General features: G+C 44.2%; 1 protein-coding gene across 3 annotated transcripts in view; it reads left to right on the plus strand.

Annotated features, from left to right (window-relative positions):
- The window catches only part of LOC113013376 (A-type voltage-gated potassium channel KCND3-like), a 114947-nt gene extending 97494 nt beyond the window's left edge, over positions 1 to 17453 (plus strand). For 2 of the 3 annotated variants that reach the window (XM_026154227.2, XM_080295635.1), the window contains 5 exons: positions 11909 to 12010; positions 15082 to 15114; positions 15221 to 15313; positions 16222 to 16481; positions 17133 to 17453. In XM_026154227.2, the coding sequence (XP_026010012.1) occupies positions 11909 to 12010; positions 15082 to 15114; positions 15221 to 15313; positions 16222 to 16481; positions 17133 to 17307 (663 nt within the window). In that variant the 3' untranslated portion in view covers positions 17308 to 17453. The remainder of the gene's footprint in view (positions 1 to 11908; positions 12011 to 15081; positions 15115 to 15220; positions 15314 to 16221; positions 16482 to 17132) is intronic. The other variant, XM_080295636.1, reaches the window with a different exon arrangement.
- The last annotated feature ends 2440 nt before the right edge of the window (positions 17454 to 19893 follow it).

Below are 19893 nucleotides of genomic sequence, written 5' to 3' on the forward strand. Positions count from 1 at the left end.
TGGGCCAGCAGGGCGGCGTCAGCCAGCGCAGACTTGGCTGCGGAAAATGCACGGACGCGTTCAGGCAGCCAGTCAACCGGATCTTTGGCTGTTTTACCTTTTAAGGCAGCATAGAGTGGCTGTAGCAGGTGGGCAGCTCTGGGGAGAAAGCGGTTGTAAAAATTTATCATCCCCAAGAACTCCTGCAACGCTTTAACCGACGTGGGACGCGGGAAAGCCGAAACGGCCTGGACTCTGTCGGGCAACGGAACCACACCTTCAGCGGAAATGCGGTGCCCGAGGAAATCCAGAACAGGCAACCCAAACTGGCACTTGGAAGGGTTGATGATCAGGCCGTGCGCTTCCAAACGCTGGAAAACCTGGCGCAGATGGGACTCGTGCTGGCTCGCTGAGCAGCTGGCCACCAATATATCGTCCAGATAAACAAAAACGAACGGCAGCCCACGCAAAACTGAGTCCATCAGCCGCTGAAAGGTCTGGGCGGCACCTTTCAGGCCAAACGGCATGCGCAAAAACTCGAACAAGCCGAAGGGGGTAATGACAGCGGTTTTAGGAACGTCTTCGGGGCGCACGGGAACCTGGTGATACCCCCGCACCAAGTCAATTTTAGAAAAAATCGACGTTCCGGCGAGATTGGCAGAAAAATCCTGAATGTGGGGGATGGGGTAACGGTCATTCTCCGTGGCATTATTTAAACGGCGGAAATCTCCGCATGGCCGCCACCGACCGTCCGATTTGGGCACCATGTGAAGCGGAGAGGCCCATGCACTGTTCGAACGCTGTACAATGCCAAGGCGCTCCATGGCTGCAAACTCTTCCCGAGCGACGGACAATTTCGCGGGGTCGAGGCGGCGCGCGCGAACACCGGGGGCCCGACCGTGGGAATATAATGCTCAACCCCATGCTTCGTTACCGTGCTAGAGAAATTAGCGACAGACAGCGATGGAAACTCTAAAAGCAAACGCTGAAAAGCATCCCCGGAGGTCACTACATTAGCCCGAATCAGGGGCTCGGCGGCCCGAGTAAAACAGGGTAGCGAAGAAAACGAGAGAGCATCGATTAAACGTCTGTTAGCGACATCGACAAGTAGTCCATGAGCACACAGGAAATCAGCACCCAAAATAGGTACAGAGCTAGCAGCAACAACAAAGTTCCACTGGAAATCCCGGCCATGAAAACAAACAGTCACCAACCTTTCCCCAAACGTTTTGATGGGAGAGCCGTTAGCTGCAATGAGCTGCGGCCCACAGTTCGCTGCTAGTCCGTCGGCAGCGGTAGGGGGAAGGAGGCTCTTCTGGGAGCCGGAGTCCACGAGAAAACGTCTCCCGGAGCGCGAGTCCTCTATGAAGAGCAGCCTTTCTGTATTGCCAGCGGTCGCGGCTGCTACGGCGCGCTGGCGGGTCCGTTTCCCTGGGCCGTGAAAGCGCAAGGCGGCAGGCAGCGACGCGCTCTGTCGCCAAAACGCTGATGGTAGAAACAGATGCTCTTTCCGCGGTGCCGGCGTGTAGCAATCCCTGCCGTTAGCAAGGGGGCGGATGCTCCGGGGGAGGCAGGTGGAGGCGTGGAAGGTGCCGCCAGCGTGTCCGTAGCCAGGGCGTGAACGTCGAAAGTGCGGCTAGCCAGGAGAATGCGATCCGCTTCTTCAGCCAGGGAGCGATAATCCTTCGCAGGCAGAAGCGGAGAGTTCGCGAGGACAGCTCTCACGGCGGCCGGTAGTTGGCGAAGGAAGAGGTGCACGAAGAGGAAACCACCGTCATCCGGCCCGAGCAACGATAGCATGTTCTCCATGAGCTCAAGCGCGGTACCGCCACCCAAGCCTGACAGGTTGAGGAGCTTTTCGGCTCGTTCGGCGTCGGAGAGGGCATAGCGCCGAAGAAGCAGCTCTTTGAGGGCGGCGTATTTCCCTTGGGCGGGTGGGTCCCGGAGGAGCGCCATCGCGCGACGGGTGGCCAGCGGGTCGAGCGAGGCCACCACATGGTGATACTTCGTGTCGTCAGCCGAGATGCCGCGAAGGGCGAACTGAGCCTCCACGTGTACTTAAGCAAACGGGGGGTCATGGAGCCAAAAGTCCGGCAGTTTCAGCGCCACAGCGAACGTAGCTGCAACAGGAGGCGGAGGTCCGGCGGCCGCTGATGCATCCATAGCGGAGTGTGCGTTATCTACGGCCCGTTGCATGCTCGAGTCAGGGGTCACCAATGTGGAGGTAAGCATCAACGACACAGCTCTCAGTTCTCACTCCTTCTTTATTTGTCTCCAACATCAACTGCGCATATCGCGCCACAAAACACAGGAACACACTTCCTCTACACTGGGTGTGAGTGGAGCCCTCTAGTGGTCCACCACAAGATAACCTTTATTAGTCCCACACGTGGGAAATTTGTTTTGTCACAGCAGGAAGTGGACAGTGCAAAAGTTATGAGGCAAAAATTTGAATACAATAAGAATAAATACAGTACACAACTGTACAGAATAGAATAAAATAAAATACTATATACAGTAGAATAAAATAAAATAAATATACAATAAGATAAAAATAGAATACAAATACAAATACTATATACAACTGAGTAAAAATACAACGATGACAGAAAGGATTATTGCATTTAGTATTATTGCATATGATGAGATGATAAGATGAGATGCTTGCTGGAAGGAAGGTGTATGTCTGTTTGCATATGTGCACATCCACATCTGTATGCATACACGTGCATGTCTGGGTGCAAAAGCCATATTTCCTGTCAGGCGTTAATCTGAGTGACCTTAGCTGTTCTCTGAGCTGCATTGTGGTGCAGTGTCCCGAACATCACCCAGTACAAGACCCCCATAGTACCCACCAACAGACCACTGTAGCATGACAGTGCTGTTCTCATTAACTAGTACTAAATGACTCCTTCAGGCACTTGATATCTCTTTGGCTTGCCTGCTGTGAGGTCAGCGATTTGCTCAAGCACCCCTACATCCCATAGACAGCTTTTCTCCTTTTTATAACAGCATGACTAAAAAGTCTTATCAGTGCTTTCATAATGATATTGCACCTGGATGCTTTAATCCTCAAGAGAGTTATTACTATGGTAAAATCAAGGTCTAAGTGCCAAAGATGATGATAGATTTGCATATTTTTTTTGAGCATTTAGGAGATGCAGTCTGCACCATCCCTGCCTTTAATTAGCACATGGGATTAAGTGTTGCTCAGCATTTAAGCTTTTGTTCTCAAAATCAATGGGGTATCTCCTGAATTACATATTGTGCAAGCTTTAGTGGGAGATGTTGTTGAGATGATTTCACGTACCCAGATAGTGTTTAAATAAGGCCGCCTTTCCTGCCTGCCTTGTAAATAGAGTCCCAGAGAGCAGCCATTTGGCTTTTCTACCTTTAAAACCCGCCTTCCAGCCAAATGGCTGGTAGGTGTTTAGCTAGGGTTTAGCTTCAGCCAAGTGGAAGCTAGTCATTCATATGTAAATTAGGTTGTTACCTGAGAATTCTGGAGGGGAGTGGGGGTGTGTGAATGAGGGGGGGGGGGGGGGGGGGGGCTGCTAAAAGCTGTGAACTTCCTTTTGTGTTCGTCTTGATGCATTCTCAATCATCCAGGGAAATAAATCTCCAAAAGTCACCAACTTGGAGTGGTTAGTTTCCTGAGCCACAAGGAAACTTGGAGTGTTTCAGTTTGCCATCTTAGGGAGAAATCAACACACATGGGTGTATTTCCTTTGTTGCTGAGATTTATTGAAAAACAGTACAAAAAACCAACCATTTGTACACATATTTACAAATAATAATAAAAAGTGAGTGAGTACATTTCAACATTTTCAGCAATCACTCACAATCCTGGCACTGCCATGGTATCTGTAGTCTGCATTTACCACATGTGTATCTGTAGCAGTGAACACATCGCACTAAAGAATGTAGCAGTGTAGTCCGTGTTGCAGGGAGAATGGACTGCCATACACGTTATGGGTCTGGGAGCGCGAGGAGGGAGAAAAAGGGGAGTGGAAAGGTACGAGTTGTCATCGAGGAAAAACGGGAGCTGGAAGCATGTAAATATAATAATAACCACTGCAGCCAAGAAGAGAGCCTGACGAGCCCAGTTGTAAGTAAGCTATTAAGACTCGACTGTACACCGTGTTCCTGTTTTCCTCCGAAAACAATAAGTTCCGTTGGAGCAGCCTTTCAACGCCTCTCTCTGTCTCTGCTAGCAAAGTTGACCCACACAACAAAGTAAAGCTATTTTTCGGCTACGAGCCGACAGGGACCCCGCCGTATTAGTCAGAGGTCCCTTTACTACAGTTCGGAGTCGCGGACCTTCAGTAATAGTAATAAATCACACAGCAATAGTACATTCACGTTGTTGTAAAAAGCACAATAATATATTAAGTAATCCAAAGTATTCAGAATACGTTACTGTCATTGAGTAACGTAATGGAATACGTTACAGAATACATTTTGGGGCATGTATTCTGTAATGGAATACATTTTAAAAGTAACCTTCCCAACACTGGCTGTGTTTTAATATCAATGTACTGTACTCACTTCCAGCTGAATATAATTGTTCTCGCACTCTATCAGCATGCCTGTAGCTTAGGAGCTACAGCAGGTCATCTACTAATTGGGAGGCTGGTCGTTCAATCCCTGGCTGCTCCAGTCCGCATGCCAAAGTCTCCTGGGCAACATACTAACCCCAAGTTGATGCTTCGTTGCAGCATCAGAGTATGAATGTGTGTTAATCTAAGTTAGGTGTGCTTGTATGAATGTGTGACTGAGACATACATGTAGAATAAAGCTCTTTACGAGGGTAACTTTGCTACAAACACCATGATTAAAATTTTAAAATCATCTTTATTTGTTTTATACTGGAACTTGGTTCAGCCTGAAACTAGCCTTTTTAGCTTGTCTCGCAGTAAGTCCATTTCAGCTGACTGTCTTTTGACTTACTGCCCCTCACAGGGAAACTAGGAATGTAGAGTAGTCCAAGGAATGAGCTTTTGTTTTTAGCCTGCTCTCAAAAGGTATGTACACGTATATACACTGACCTAATTATTTGAAACTTTGACCTGTTTAATATGAGCATCAATCTCTGTAACTGTATACATGACTAGCTAGATCATAAGTGAAGGAAAGGTGTTTCCAGTTTAGGTTAAACGCTTAAATGATAAGAGATGATACACCCGATGGCAGCATTGTTGGCAACCTGGTGATTAGCTGTAGCAACTCGGGATTTTACTGACCTTTTTAAGAACTGCTACTGACATGTTTCCTGCACATTAGATTGCCATCGAGCCATCTGTCACTTAATAAAGATGTTATCCTCAGCAGATGATGAATAGTTCTCATTGTATAGACGACTCTGTCACTGCTTTTCACAAGTCTGATTTCTAATGTCCAACTAGAGCCATTAATTACTTATGCATGCTATATCCTTTAACAGCCCGTTACTGCCATCTATGTAATATGTAGTGTTCTTAACTGCAAATGACATATGACCTTCTCTGTCATTTAACCAACCATTTAGCAAGTGTTACTGGTCATTTACTATAGCAAAATGTCATTTCCTCCACATTTATTATCAGCAAATGGTTATGTTTCACAGAAAATCTGTTCTTCCTCAGATCATTTCTTAGAATAAGGCTGTGTTTAACTGAGAGTAAAATAGGATAGCCATTTGAGATTAGCTTTTGCAGTACTTACACGACAAAGAGAGAGCAGATGGGGGGACAGGGAGGAGGAGGAATTATTAAGGAGAGGAAGTGCGTTTTCCAGCATCTGCTGTCCTCTTCGTATCTTTCTCTGCCTTCGCCCCCACCACCACCACCACATCTAGGTGCTTTTTTGCTCTTGTCATACCCCCCTGTTCGCATCCATCTTCATTCGAGTCTAATTGTTAGCTGTTCTGGGCTCCCATTACAATTAGCCATCCATCTGGGTGGTGGCAGAGAGACAGCCCCTGATCTATCTTACCGCACAAAGCAAAGATGCATGAGGATGCCACTAGTTGCTGTATGTGGCACAGGAAGCACACAGCTGAGACACAGACATTAGCTTGTCTATTCTGCCTCCCTCTAGTCTCCAGTGTCACCGTTTCTGTCCTGCATCAGTTTTCAGTCGCCTCCTAACGGGATCAAAAATCAGAGTCTGGTCTACAGCGTTTGCATTAGTTCTTCTCTGTGATCATTTGCATGAAGGTATTAGTATCCTTAGGTAGGACAAATTACAATTTCAGATATAACATGCCTGGAGGAGGGGAAGGTTTAAATGAAGAAACACAAAGGCCAAGTGACACAGAATGGAAAAAGGACAAAGGAATTAAACTAGCTTAACTTTTAAATGTACCCTTGGTATTCTCCTAGATTCCCCTGTGGCTCTGTGAATAATCTCCCTACTTCCTGTCAAATGTACTTGAAGCCATTTTATACCTACATACTACGAGTTACTGTAAAAGCTACTGCAAAGCTACTATACTCAAAAGACCAAATTAAATGTGTAGAAACTCAGTAGAATGAAGCCTTGTGTGATTATTTCAAGCAGTTTATGAGGATTAGTGGCATTAACAATTGTTTTTGCTCTCTGTCCTGGTCGTTGTGTCCTTGGGCAAGACACTTCACCTACCGCCTACTGGTGTTGGCCAGAGGGGTCGATGTGGCAGCTTCTGTCAGTCTGCCCCAGGGCAGCTGTGGCTACACCTGTAGCTGCCTCCACCAGTGTGTGAATGTGAGAGTGAATGAATAGTGGCATTGTAAAGCGCTTTGGGTGCCTTGAAAAGCGCTATATAAATCCAATCCATTATTATTATCCATTATTCATATGTAAATGAGATTCCCAATGTTTATTTCTCCAGTATGATCCCTGTTTCTGTGACATTTCAGGTTTTTTTCTGTGTTTTATCACTTTGGCTCCAAAGTAGTTCAAGTTGAACCAGCTGTCTTCAAACTTAGTGGGTATTAAAATTGCTACGTTGCCGTTTATGAGTATTAAACTGGCTTCAGGCTAACATGGCAGAAACAAAACAAACCGTCCCACTCACTCCCTCCTGCTGGCTCCCACTCCCTGTAGTCTAAATCATCTCACTATTGTTTTTAGCGCGCACTCAGAAGGTTGAAGTCAAAAGGTGGAGATGACTTCTGGCTGAGAGTGTTTTGCCCTTCTAGACAATCAATAAAGTCGTCTGCACATTGCAAGAAGACAGACCAATGCTGATGGGAGACTTCACCGAGGAGGTCAAGAGTGCTGTTGTGAATTATGTCCTTAATAAAAAAAAAAAGAAAACATCAGCATCACAGCAGCCTGTACAGTGGAGCCATACCTTTCTTTATAAAGAGGCGGTAATCCGGGCTTAGCAAAGGTATTTTGCCTCTGAGTAGTGTTAGTCTGGGGTTAAGCTGTCTTTGCTACAGATATCTGGGTAGAGTTATCACAGGCCTTGATTTCCTTGGAATCAATCTCCCAATTGTCCGGAGTGTCCTGTCTCTGCCGAGTCCCTAATGGATTTTCTAACAGTCAGGGTTTTTTTCTTCTAAATTTCACATGTATTTGCTCTCTGGCTCTCTTGCTGTGTTTGTCTCTGTCGCTGTTCCTCTTTGCGTATGTGTTATCATACAGCAACATACCTCAGAGGAAGTAAAGGACTTCTTTCCTTGTGGCAGGAATGTCAGCATGTGTATAAGAGTCTTACACAGTTATATACATATATATATATATACATATATATATATATATATATATATATATATATATATATATATATATATATGGAACGCATACATGGAACATGGCATACATGGAACGCCATAACCAAGTGGCCGGCATAGTGTACAGGAACATCTGTGCGGAGTATAACCTGGAAGTCCCGAGGTCAAAATGGGAGATGCCCCCAAGGGTGGTGGAGAATGACCGAGCTAAGATCCTGTGGGACTTCCAGATACAGACGGACAAAATGGTGGTGGCTAACCAACCGGACATAGTGGTGGTAGACAAACAGAAGAAGACGGCCGTAGTGATCGATGTAGCGGTTCCCAATGACAGCAATATCAGGAAGAAGGAACACGAGAAGCTGGAGAAATACCAAGGGCTCAGAGAAGAGCTCGAGAGGATGTGGAGGGTGAAGGTAACGGTGGTCCCCGTGGTAATCGGAGCACTAGGTGCGGTGACTCCCAAGCTAGGCGAGTGGCTCCAGCAGATCCCGGGAACAACATCGGAGATCTCTGTCCAGAAGAGCGCAGTCCTGGGAACAGCTAAGATACTGCGCAGGACCCTCAAGCTCCCAGGCCTCTGGTAGAGGACCCGAGCTTGAAGGATAAACCGCCCGCAGGGGCGTGCTGGGTGTTTTTTTTTTATATATATATATACGCGTGTGTGCTTCCTCATCAGATGGTCTCCTTTTTCACTTGCATGGTTCCAAGGCTGGCCTGAGGCAGAACCTAATCTGGTCTCATAGCTCGATTGCTCCACTTTTCACTTAGCCAGTTACTATACAGGCAGTCTAGCAAGGCTGTAACTCACAAGGTGCCATGAATTTTTTAACTTTCACATTCAAGTAAAAGATGAACTTCTGAAAAAACGCACTGGCACTGCTCAGTGGAGCATTTCACGGGCCCTGAGTGGATATGCAGCGTTTTTTAATCATTTGAGGATATGCCAGGTTAGATCCGTCAGCTGGCAACAAATTGTGTAAAATGGAGTGTTTTGCTGGCTTGCATCCTATGACTATAATCTTTAAAGTGTGATTGATCCTAAATTAGGGCAACGTGGCAGAAAGGAGGAAAACAAAGAGTAAAAAAGGATGCTTGGATCAGTTTATTGGCCTCTGGGTGTGTGGAAACATCTGGACTCTTTCAGTCAGCAGTATTGAACATCAGTATTCTGGCAAGTGTTAAAATATGTTGGATTTCTGAAAGCTACTGTTTTCCCCTGGGTTGATGCATTTAAAGTTAAAGTGGAATTAAATTGCATTTTGTCTACTACAGCGACCGTATCTGCTCTGTAAATCGCATGAGAAGTTTATAGCTTATACTTTTTTGGTTTCACAACAGCACCCACTGTCTGTGCATTAATCCCTCTGAATGCTACATATTTACTATCTGCAAAGACAGATAACCTGTTTCCATACAGTCGAATCAAATTGTTTGGTCTTAAACCATATTTGCATAGAGCAAAAGGGTTTCTCGTATATAGATGGTTATATAGCAACCTGCTAGAAACTACAATAGCTACGGTTGTTGAATAAAAGCCTTAGTTTTCCTGCTAAGGCCTGCGTGACTGACAGACAATAACACACAACCTGTACCGTAGCTTCCTAAACAAACATGCACCTAGAAAGATTTTCCTTCTAGGGTCATTTTGCAGGTTCGGGACTAGGTAGCATGTCAGTTACTGCACATTAACCACCATGTATGTGTATCTGCATCTGTTTAGACAGAGTTTGGTCCTTGCTTTTACTACCAACGCTAACAATTGTCCCTCTGTGGCTTGCAAACTGTGTCACTAGGCTGGTCACTCCTACAGACATTGACATGGCCCTCCAGCTAACAATGAAGAAAATAAAAAGAAATTTCAGGAACCATGCAGCCATTAGAAATAGGCAGAGTCGTGTCTTGGAATTAGCATCTTAGGCCACAGAGCTAAACTTCTAACGCTTCCTGCAGGTTCATGGATAATTCTTCAAACAAGGGCTCTAAAATTCCAGTAATCTCTTCATGAGACAGACTGCATGAGTTCAGACCCTCCTGAGACCATTATTTATTTACCAATGGTGCATGTTATAATGGTAATCAGGGACCTGTCATTCAATTGTAACAGCAGACAGTCATGTTTTGCATTGAAAGCTGTTGTTTGTGTGACCCTGTGTTCCAAAGTATTTTCACTGTCAGCGAAATTCATGTTTAAAAACGGAGTTTATCCTCGTTCATTTCACTAAACATTGTAGTGTATTTATGGTGTGAATGTCTATGTTTCTGTGCAAAGCTGATACCTTTGGCTATTTAATACTCGACGTTGCAATATGCTGGTGTTAACGAGGACACTCTATCCATTGCCTTTTTTGCACTCTGTGTTCTCAGTGGTGCTTCAACAGCAATTCAGTCTCAATCTGTTGTGCCCTGACTCTACCTGAAAGCACAGATGAGCCTAGACACAAGTGCCCAGGTCCCAGAGGCCCTGGGAATCTATCAGGGGCCTGAAAAAGCAGATTCAATCTAGCTGGACAAGCTCTCAACATCCCCTCTATTAGCCCTGCAGCGCCTGGCAACCACTGCCACAATATCAGGCCTTCGGTTTGCATGGTCACCCTAGAGAGACGATACCACTGGCAAAGTACAATACCTGAACAAGGGTTATTCTAAAGGCCCGTGGGAATGCTGTGCCAGCACAAATGTACAGAGAGGGCACAAAGAGAGTGAGGAAAACTTGTCAAGGAGAGCCGGAAGAAGGATGACAGAGAGAAAGCGAGAGGAAGATAATCATGAAGGAGAACAGGAGAAAATAAACCGTTTAAAAGGAGTTGTGCTATAGATGCCAAAGTGCAGGTTGGTTGCTTTGCGTGTGTGTGTTCACGTGCACTCCCACATGTTTATTACCCTTGCCTCGTTTTAGATTGCCAAATCACAGCATGAGCTTTCTGCAGGTCAAAAATACATTACTGTGTTTTAAATGAAACTAAAGTCTGGGGATGAGCTTAAATTACCATTCATTAGCATCCTCTTACCGAGCCAGGTATTCCTGCTGCTGCTCCACAGTATAAGGTTTGCATGTATATGTATGGAAATTCACCTATGAAGACGAGACGTGCATGCATAAGCGCACAGCGATAAGCAAACATACATCCACATACTTGATTAATCCCCCAGCGGTGCGTAAGCCCCCACCCCGCCCTGACAAAACGAGCTCTTCACTTAAACAGCTCGCAGTATCCTTCGAAGAATTTCTCTTCGATGAATCCATGATTTTGCTTTAAAATGCAGGAAAGTAATACAACCGAAAGCATGCTCTTTGTAGCCACACCGAGTTTTAAACCCAACTCCTGGCTTTTATGTGAAAATGGAAGACCTTAGAAGAGTGAGTGACTCACATTACACTGTTCAGTAAAAGCAGTTGTTCTGGTAACTGAGAGATTTACTGACACTCATATTTTCTCATACCCCTGGATACACAAGCTGAAGTGCACTTGGACATGTTTGCACACAAACACACACAGAGACACAGTACATCAAAAATCATTATGTTGGAGTAGAATTTCTCCTCTGTGTCAAAGCTGTGCAAGAACTCCCTGCAAGCACCACAGTATATCTGCTCCTCCGTGTATTGCATCTCTTCTTGTTGTTGTTTTTGTCTCAAGCTGACTAACGCAAGTTATTTGACAACTTGGGTGGAAAAAAGCGTGAAAGAGACAGTGGACTTTGCGCTAACTATGATGCATGAGTAGGGTAACTGAAGATGCATTTAAGCCGACACCTAATACAGTGGCTCAGGAGTAAAGATGCGGCGCGCTATGGGAATGGACACTTTCTTGGTTTGTTTGCCTTTTTTTAATGCAAAACTGCTAACACAGCGGCACAAAAGCAGCTCGATAAATTGAATTCTCCGCTTTAAATACAGAATGACACTTAGCTGCTTAATTCATCCAGGATTTACCTGCTCCGCTCCAGGCTCCCACCATAACTGACTTTCAATCCAAGGAATGTGTAATCGTGTAGTCACTATAAATCATTCATAAGTATCACTGGAGATCAGAGTGAATTCATCACAGGAGATGAGAGTGCATGTTTTAGTAGAGCATGATTTGATCTATAACTAAAATATCAAGCATGCAAAAGTGTTGAAGCTCAACCGCGATGGGTGACAGGATGATGCCATTCAGAGACTTGTTATGGTATAGACACTCGCCAACATCTGGTTACTCTTCTTTCTCTCTCTGTTTTTGTAGAAAGCCCGTTTGGCCAGGATACGAATATCCAAGACAGGAAGCTCCAATGCCTTCCTCCACAGCAAGCGTAATGGTCTCTTTAATGAAGCTCTAGAGCTCACGGTAAGACTCGCCTTTAAAGCACAGACACCTCGCTGTTGCATTGTGGTCTGACACGCTTGCATTTGTTGTGTTGTGTTTTTAACTGACAAGACAAAAAGCCTGACCTCTGCGGTAACTAAGTCATGAGATACAAGCCCTCCTTGTCTGTTTTTTAATTACGCCAGCATCCCATCAGAGCAGCTATCTGTGGTCTCATTCTATAAGCGGCACTTCTAATGCGAGCATCTCTGAGCCCAGCTGCCCAGCTGAGGAACAAGCTTCGGGCAATGCAGCAGGAAAAGTAAACACAACTCAAGGATGTTCCATGCCTCACAAAAATGTTGCGGTTCATAAGCACTACAGTGGCCCGAGGCTGACACAGAACAAAAACAAGTGCTTCTTCCACCCGCTCGCTCACTTTCTGTGTCTCTGTTGCTTTGTCTCTCTTCAGTGGCAATGGTGGAAACCGGGATGGTACCAGCAGTGCACAAGCTGTAGCAGAAATAACGCAACTAATTTACATTCATGCCTGAATAGAAGAGGGGTGACTGCGATGCTATCTGCAGTCATGCATGTCACTCTTACACAGTGCTGTGAAGAAGGATTTGCACCCCCCCCCCCCCCCTCCTGATTCCTTATCTTTTTGCATATTTGTCCCACTTGGTTGTGTTTCAGATCATCAAATAAATTTTAATATTAGACAAAGATAACACCAGTAAATATAAAATGCAAGGAAAAAAGTCATCTGTATTTGCCTCCTAAACCCAATAGCTGGTTGTTATTGTCTCTTTCTTAGTGTTGGATCATGAACTCAGTTCTTTATATGCTCTTGTGGGTTCTTTGTGTCCTCCTGGATGAACCATTAATGTGCTCTGGGAATAATTTTGGTAGACCACTCCTGGGAAAGTTCACCAGTGTTCAGAGGCGGGGAATCAAGGTCCAGTTCCGCCCTGGTGGGAGAGGCGATGACAAAAAACACACACACCACGACCTCTCCAGATCTGGAGAACCATGACATCAAGCCTGGCTGTGGTTAGTGAAATTGAAGCTTTCCAAAAATTGTGGTTAATCACAGTTAATTCATGATTTAACAAGAAGTGGCAATTGCTTTTTCACACAGGGCCAGGTAAGTTCAAGTTTCCAATAACAAACGAAAACATCCTTTAAAAACTGCATTTTGTATTTACTCGCGTTACCTTTCTCTAATAGCATCGTTTGTTTGACAGTCTGAAACATGGAAGTGTAATAAATATAAATAAGGAACCAGTAAGTGGGCAAATAGCTTTTAGCAGCACTGTACATGAGTACATATGGCCCTGAATACAGCTTGCCTGCACATTTAACACTGATGGATAAATCTGCTTTACTGAAGGTTTCCTAACACTTTTCTTAAACAGTGTTAACAGAAACCAGAGCTCTGAGACGATATTTTGATATTTTTTATGACTTGATTGCCTGTAACATTTTCCTGCCTCATTTGACTGTCCTGTCCAGTTTCAAAATTTACAAAAAAAAGAAAAAATAATGAGTTAAGAAGATTATTGTTTGGGGGGGTTTTCTTACCACCTTACTACTAAACCAATCGCCAGAGGGAAAAATAAGTAATTGAAAAAAGTAATTGACTTCTCTGTTAAATAACACTGCGAGAAAACAGATAAATGAAGCTTTCATTAGGTTTTAAATATTTTCTTGTATCATCTCACATGCCAGAATGGATTTTGAAATGGCACCAATTAAAGTGCTAATAGACTGCTTATGCCTAAAGTCAGCAAAGCTAAAGATCTGTGCCAGCTCAATAATTTTAATTGCTGTCAAACATGGGTTTAATTGTACTGAGGCTATTTACCAACAGTACATACAGTACCATGCCCAGCAAAACATTGTGTTTTGTCACCCAGCGGGTCAAGCTGTTTCCACTCTACAGTATGGTGGCCACCTGGGTGGTGAGCCATAGCCGCCTCCAGACAGACTGCTGATATCGGCTTTGAGTCGCATGTATAGAGAAGGGCAGAAATAGCTCGACCTAAACACCTGTGTTTTACTGCTGTGTTAGGTACAGATAAGCAGCGCGAGCACAGGTGCGCGGTGTCATCAGCGCAAGAAAGTTCCCTCTCAGCACAGAAACCTCTGCTTACACCGCCAGCCAGCCACTTAACAAACAGAAAATTGCTACTACAAATCTTCCAAACATGGCGTTTCACTTGCCTCTCGGCGGTGCTGTGGAGCATGCAGGATCAGGGCAATGCTTTTTTTGGGGCTTTGTTTTTTTATAAACAGCTGAATTACAGATTCTGCTAGGAAGAAAACTGATGCAACGTATTGAAAGTCTGCATGCGAAACACCGCCGTAATTCTGACAAGTGCAATCAGAGCATTCGGCAACATACTGAAGAGAACGTCTTCCCAGGCGCAAGCTGAGGCTATTATGCAGAATAGTTTTGCCAATAAAATAAATAAATCTGTGTTTTCTGGGTAGTGGCTCTTCATACAGCATGGATAAATAGAATTCAAAATCCTTATATAGACAGAAAAACTCCAAATGCTACCTTAGAAAAAGTTGTACATGAAGAAAACAAACAGAACATTTGAACATTTATTCTCACTGTAACTAAAGAACACATAAGCAAATGAACTGCTTATCTTGCTCTCTTTACTTTGTTAAGAGATCTGCGAGTTTCCCCGAGACTCGAAAGACCGCTTATTCTCTGACTCACCTCCAAACTGCAGCACTAGAAATAGCACCTACTCGCAGACAAGTAAACACAGACACAGAAATGGGGGATATGAAAAACAAGTCATTATGAGTCGCCTGTTGCAAGGCTTCGTAACAGCACCAAAGGAGGGGAAATGTCACAATGGAAATTTTTATATCAGTTGTATATACTGTATATCTATTAGCATCGAGTTGCATCTCCATTCCAGCACAGATCAATGCGCCGGCTCAGCTGATGTTAAAAGAAATGCCTCTCTGGGTCTGAATAGTAATGTTCCACTGATTGGCATGACTGGAACCCTGACAGCAGCCTGTTCTGAGTACTGAACTATAAACACTAGTAAACTCTGTGTGTGTTCTCCCTTTGTCTTCTTCTCAAGCAACTTCCATACAAGATGAACCTTTCGGATCAGGTACTGAGGCAGCCGTTGGTCGTACACCTCCCACAGCTGATTATTGTCTCTCTGCAAAGAAGCATAGCATAACATTTATTTTTGTATTTGTGTGTGTGTGTTTCAGGGTTCCACTGAGGATGAGAAACGCTTAAGCAAGTCTACCTCTCTTTTAGAGAGCCAGCATCACCACCTGCTGCACTGCTTGGAGAAAACCACAGTGAGTGTTCTCATACTCGAGCTCTTTGTCATAATAATATCTTAGTTCCTGTTTCACAGAGCTGAGGAGGCTCTGTCTGTATACAACTCGAAATTGTGCCGTCATCTATAGATTTCTTTGTATCTGGGGTTCATTAGGTGAAAAAAACTGACAGCTTGGCGTAATGTGTAGATCGACAGTATTTTTATGTCCAAGTACTGCTAACCAAAGCGTGATATCCAGTGCTTTGTGTTGCACTTACGATACACCCTCGACATGCCTGTATGTCCGTATAGATGCGCTCTCTGTTTCACAAGCATGACTCGCACACAAGCTGTCACTATTTAAAGGCATTTGTCTGCACTCGCTTAAGTCCAGTGTAGATGTGTTCACCTGTGTTTTGCTCAGATGCGAACTGCAGCCCGCTGATAGGTCTGTATGTTCACAGCCTCCGAGTGACCCCTTTCATGTGAAAGTAGTATACATTGTTCATATGATGATGGAAAAATGATTCAGAGCTAGCCTGTGAGGCTGTAATGGGCCTTCAGAGGACATTGGCTTATATTAATTTCCTGGAGAATTTTAACCAAACCTGCCATTCGTCTTACCCTTACTGCTACTCTGACCCTAACCTAAGCCTAAACTTAAGATATAACGATTTATGTTACAGGGATCTGTTTTTTTATGGTTATATATGTGGTCATATCAGATTTATGTCCCCATGACATGAGTAATACTTGGCACACACACACAGCATGGACACTCACATAAAAAATAATCACACTTTCTGAGTTATTGATCTAGGCAACAAAGCAGAAAATGTCAGGATATATGAAGCCATGTACATAGATATAAATGCTGTAAATTTCACGTGATTTTTTTATGACACCCTGTCTCGCCGTCTCCCTCCCTGTCTTGTGTCTTTGTAGAACCACGAGTTTGTGGACGAGCAGTATTACCAGCAGAGCTACCTGGAAGGCGGGCTGCAGAATTACCCGTCCCGAAGCCCCTCCCTTTCCAGTCAAGACGGTGTGACGGGGACGTGCTGCACCCGGCGAACCAAGAAGCACCACACCCCTTTACCGAACGCCAGTGCCCCAGCACACATGCAGCCTTTGACGCACACTCACACGCACCCACAAGGCTTGCAGGAGCTCAGCACCATCCACATCCAGCCTCTCAGCACCAGGTGAGATCAGGGTAACAAAAAGCCAAAGTAGTTCCATCTCATACACTTGGACCGCTCAAGTGAAACTCTTGAGATTAAGACGTCTTTTGAGATGTGCTCACTTTCCCCCGGCTAAGAGAGCAACTTGAGTGTTTTGCAGTATTTGCCTGTTACACAGAAAACAGAGTATTATAAGTATCCTCTTGAAATAGCTTCTCCTGTGCTCTGACAAGGTGTTGTATAGACACGCAAGGCTGGAAGTTGATTTTCAGTACTTCTGGTGTTTGTTTGGTCAAAGTGGTTATATTGCCTTTGTTGGGCTGTTCTGTGTGCAGCCTTTTGTTTTGTTTTTTGGTCGTTTTTTTATGATGTTTTTAACTATTTTAATTAGTTTGACTTTTTGTCCTTCTGTCTTGTTATAGTTTGGCTTTAGTTTGAGGATTTTTCTTTTTACTTTGGGGAATTATAACCAAATAACACCATTTACTAGTTCCATTTTTATAGATTTTGTTAACTTTGAAAGGGCTCTAAGCTATCACCCCACTGAAAGTTGCCATCGAAGAGGAGAGAGGAGGATTTCTCACTCTGTCCTCGGCACTAATCTTCACAAAAAGGAATATTTCTCTATGGATTGTCCTAATCCTTGCTTGTCTTTCTTAAATTTTCCTTCAGCCGCTCCAGTCTGAACATGCGCGTAGATGAGCCAGCCCCTCTGAACTGCCAGAGCAGCCAGATCACCACAGCAATCATCAGCATTCCCACGCCCCCAGTGACGACTCCGGAGGGTGACGCTCATCTGCCGGCAGGCCCCGCCCACCAGAATGTTGTGAAGGTGTCTGCACTGTGAAGACTAGAGTGCAGGCGCGTCACACAGAAAGACAGATTTAAAAGGGAAAAAAAACTCATCGAGACAGACGGAGGGACGGAAGAGGACAGAACGACGGAGGAGAGAAAGCGTTCAGTCCTGGTCTGGCCTTGGTTGAGCCTGCCCTCTGCTGGTCATGTACTGTAACGACATGGACTCCCCGTGTGGACGGAGGATGGCTTTTAGATACAGTGTCGTCATGTTAGTGGTTGGCGTACGTGTTCGTGCGAGTGAAAGAGTGAGAAACCCCTGTAGGGAGTCGTTTTAGATAAGCGGGTGAGTGAGTGAGTGTCTCCCAAGTGTCAGTGGTGAGCTCCCCGAGTAAGTCATGTGTCACTGTGCACAAAGCACCTTTTCTTATGATTTACGCTTCAGTTTGACGTTTTAGCTGGAGATGTAAGGAAACCTCAGAGGGAAACAAAGAAATAACAATAATAAGACGTAATCAACCCACCGCCTCGTCATTTGTTTTCTCTCCATAGATAAATATGGCTCCAATCCTTTTCAGCTCCAATATTATTCCAATTTGAGTAAAATTCCAAAAAGATTCTGATGGTTTTCATATTTTCATATTTGTGAATGGGTGCGTGTGAATTTATTTTTTATTTTTGGGGGCTAGATAGAGGAATTGTGATCTTTTGGATAGAAGGTGTGTGTGCGTGTGAGCGTGTGTGTTTGTTCCTCAGCTGATTGAAAACTTGTGTTTCAGTTCTTCTGAAAGTCTCTGTGGCTCAGTATGTGGTATATTTGACTAGCTGCCACTCTGAAGGGTTCAGCACACACATTTCTGTCCAAAGTTCTCAGCTACAAGGCTTTTACACGACATGTGCCTGTTCTGCTGGAGTTTAAAGATATTTATTTGTTTTTTTCTAGCTTTCTGAATTTCTCCACGTTCCCCGTTCATTCCCACTTTTCGGCTCTTCCAGCCTGACGGACCTCAAATATCTCGATTTCCCTGATGTAGAAACCAAAAAGTCTATTTTTAATTCAAAACCATCACAATTAAAAGCACAAGGCGTTCGCTGAGAATTTCTGACACAAATCTGTCCTGAGCCTGGGATCTTTGTGAATATTGTTAATAGAATATTTTGTAATATTTGACCATTGTTTGGCAGAACCAGTGAAGCTGTCCTCTCGTTCTCTCTCTTTGCCTCACTCTGTCTTTCTCTCTGCGCTCTCTGCATTTCTCTCGCTCTCGTTGTTGTCCCGTTGTATCCCTTCCTCCTGTGTGAACAACAGTATGCTTTCAGTAGTCTTTCTAGCCGTCGACGTTTTTTCTCCCCCAAACTCAGCGGGCATTTTTTTTGAAGTTGTTGAGTATATGTACTCTATGTGGTTAGGAAACTTGGTGTTTGTACCTTTTGTCCTCCTTGGTGTTTCAGATGATTTATTTACTTTATCTTCTGGAAAAATTAAAGCAGGGAAGTCTGTTGTAATGGTGACCGCAGAGACACGAGGACACTGGATGAGCATCAACAGATGTCTGTCACCAAAAAAAAAAAGTGTTGTTCTGTCTGTTCCCTTGAAGACCGATATGTATTATTTCTCATCTAATCCCATCAAAGTTGAGCTTTGTAACTCTGGATTATGACTTTTTTAAAAATCTTGAATGTCATTTTTGGGTTCAGCGACCCCAAAGAGAAGTCTGTCTTCGTGTGGATTTTCACCAAAAGAGGAAAGAGCAGACCAACCACCCGCTTTGCTCCGTGTAGATAAAACGAAACGGTGATAAAGAGCACAAGGAGCGAGCCAGCGTTTCACCAGTGTAAGCCAAGACCTTATTTCAAAGGCAGTATTTGAAATCGTCTACAGCCTCATTTACAGAACCTTGGGGATGCCGTATAAAATATAAATTACTCAAAAGGCAATGATTTCCAAAGAATTTAAATTGTATTTTTAACTGAAACTAGTACAAAGACAACACACTTTTATGACAATTTTAATTTGATGCCACCCACACATTTCATTAAAGTAAGAGGACAGCTGTGCTGCATACACTCTCTCTTTCTCTAAAATTGTAAATGCATATGAGAAATATTCATTTATGAAGTTTTGTTTTTCCATCCTTTTCTTTGTTCATGATATGAGCTTCTCGTTTGAGCCTCCTTTGTTTTATAAGTGTGAAAGATCCAGACTGCAGACGAGTCATTTTAGTACCGCCTGATGAAGTTCAACCCGAGCATCAGAATGGGGAAGAAATGCCATTTAAGTGATTTTGAATGTGCCATGGGTGTTGGTGACAGGCAGGATGGTCTGAGTATTTCAGAAACTGCTGGGATTTTTCCACACATCCCAGAAAAAAGAGAAAGTATGATGACTCAAATAACCACTCGTTCTGTCAACTAAAAACAGGAAACGCAGGCTCTGAAACACAGGGGCTCACCAAAATTGGAGTTCAGGCTGGTGGTGGTGGTGTAGTGGTATGGAGAGTATTTTCTCGGCACCTTGTGTTCGAACAGCCCAGCCTACCTGAGTGTTGTTGCTGACCGTGTCCATCCCTTTACAACCACAGCGTGTCCATGTTCTGATAGCTGCCTTTAGCCACATCACAAAGCTCAAACTGTCTCA

Source organism: Astatotilapia calliptera, chromosome 20, assembly GCF_964374335.1.
Source record: "Astatotilapia calliptera chromosome 20, fAstCal68.1, whole genome shotgun sequence".
Classification (NCBI taxonomy): Eukaryota; Metazoa; Chordata; class Actinopteri; order Cichliformes; family Cichlidae; genus Astatotilapia; species Astatotilapia calliptera.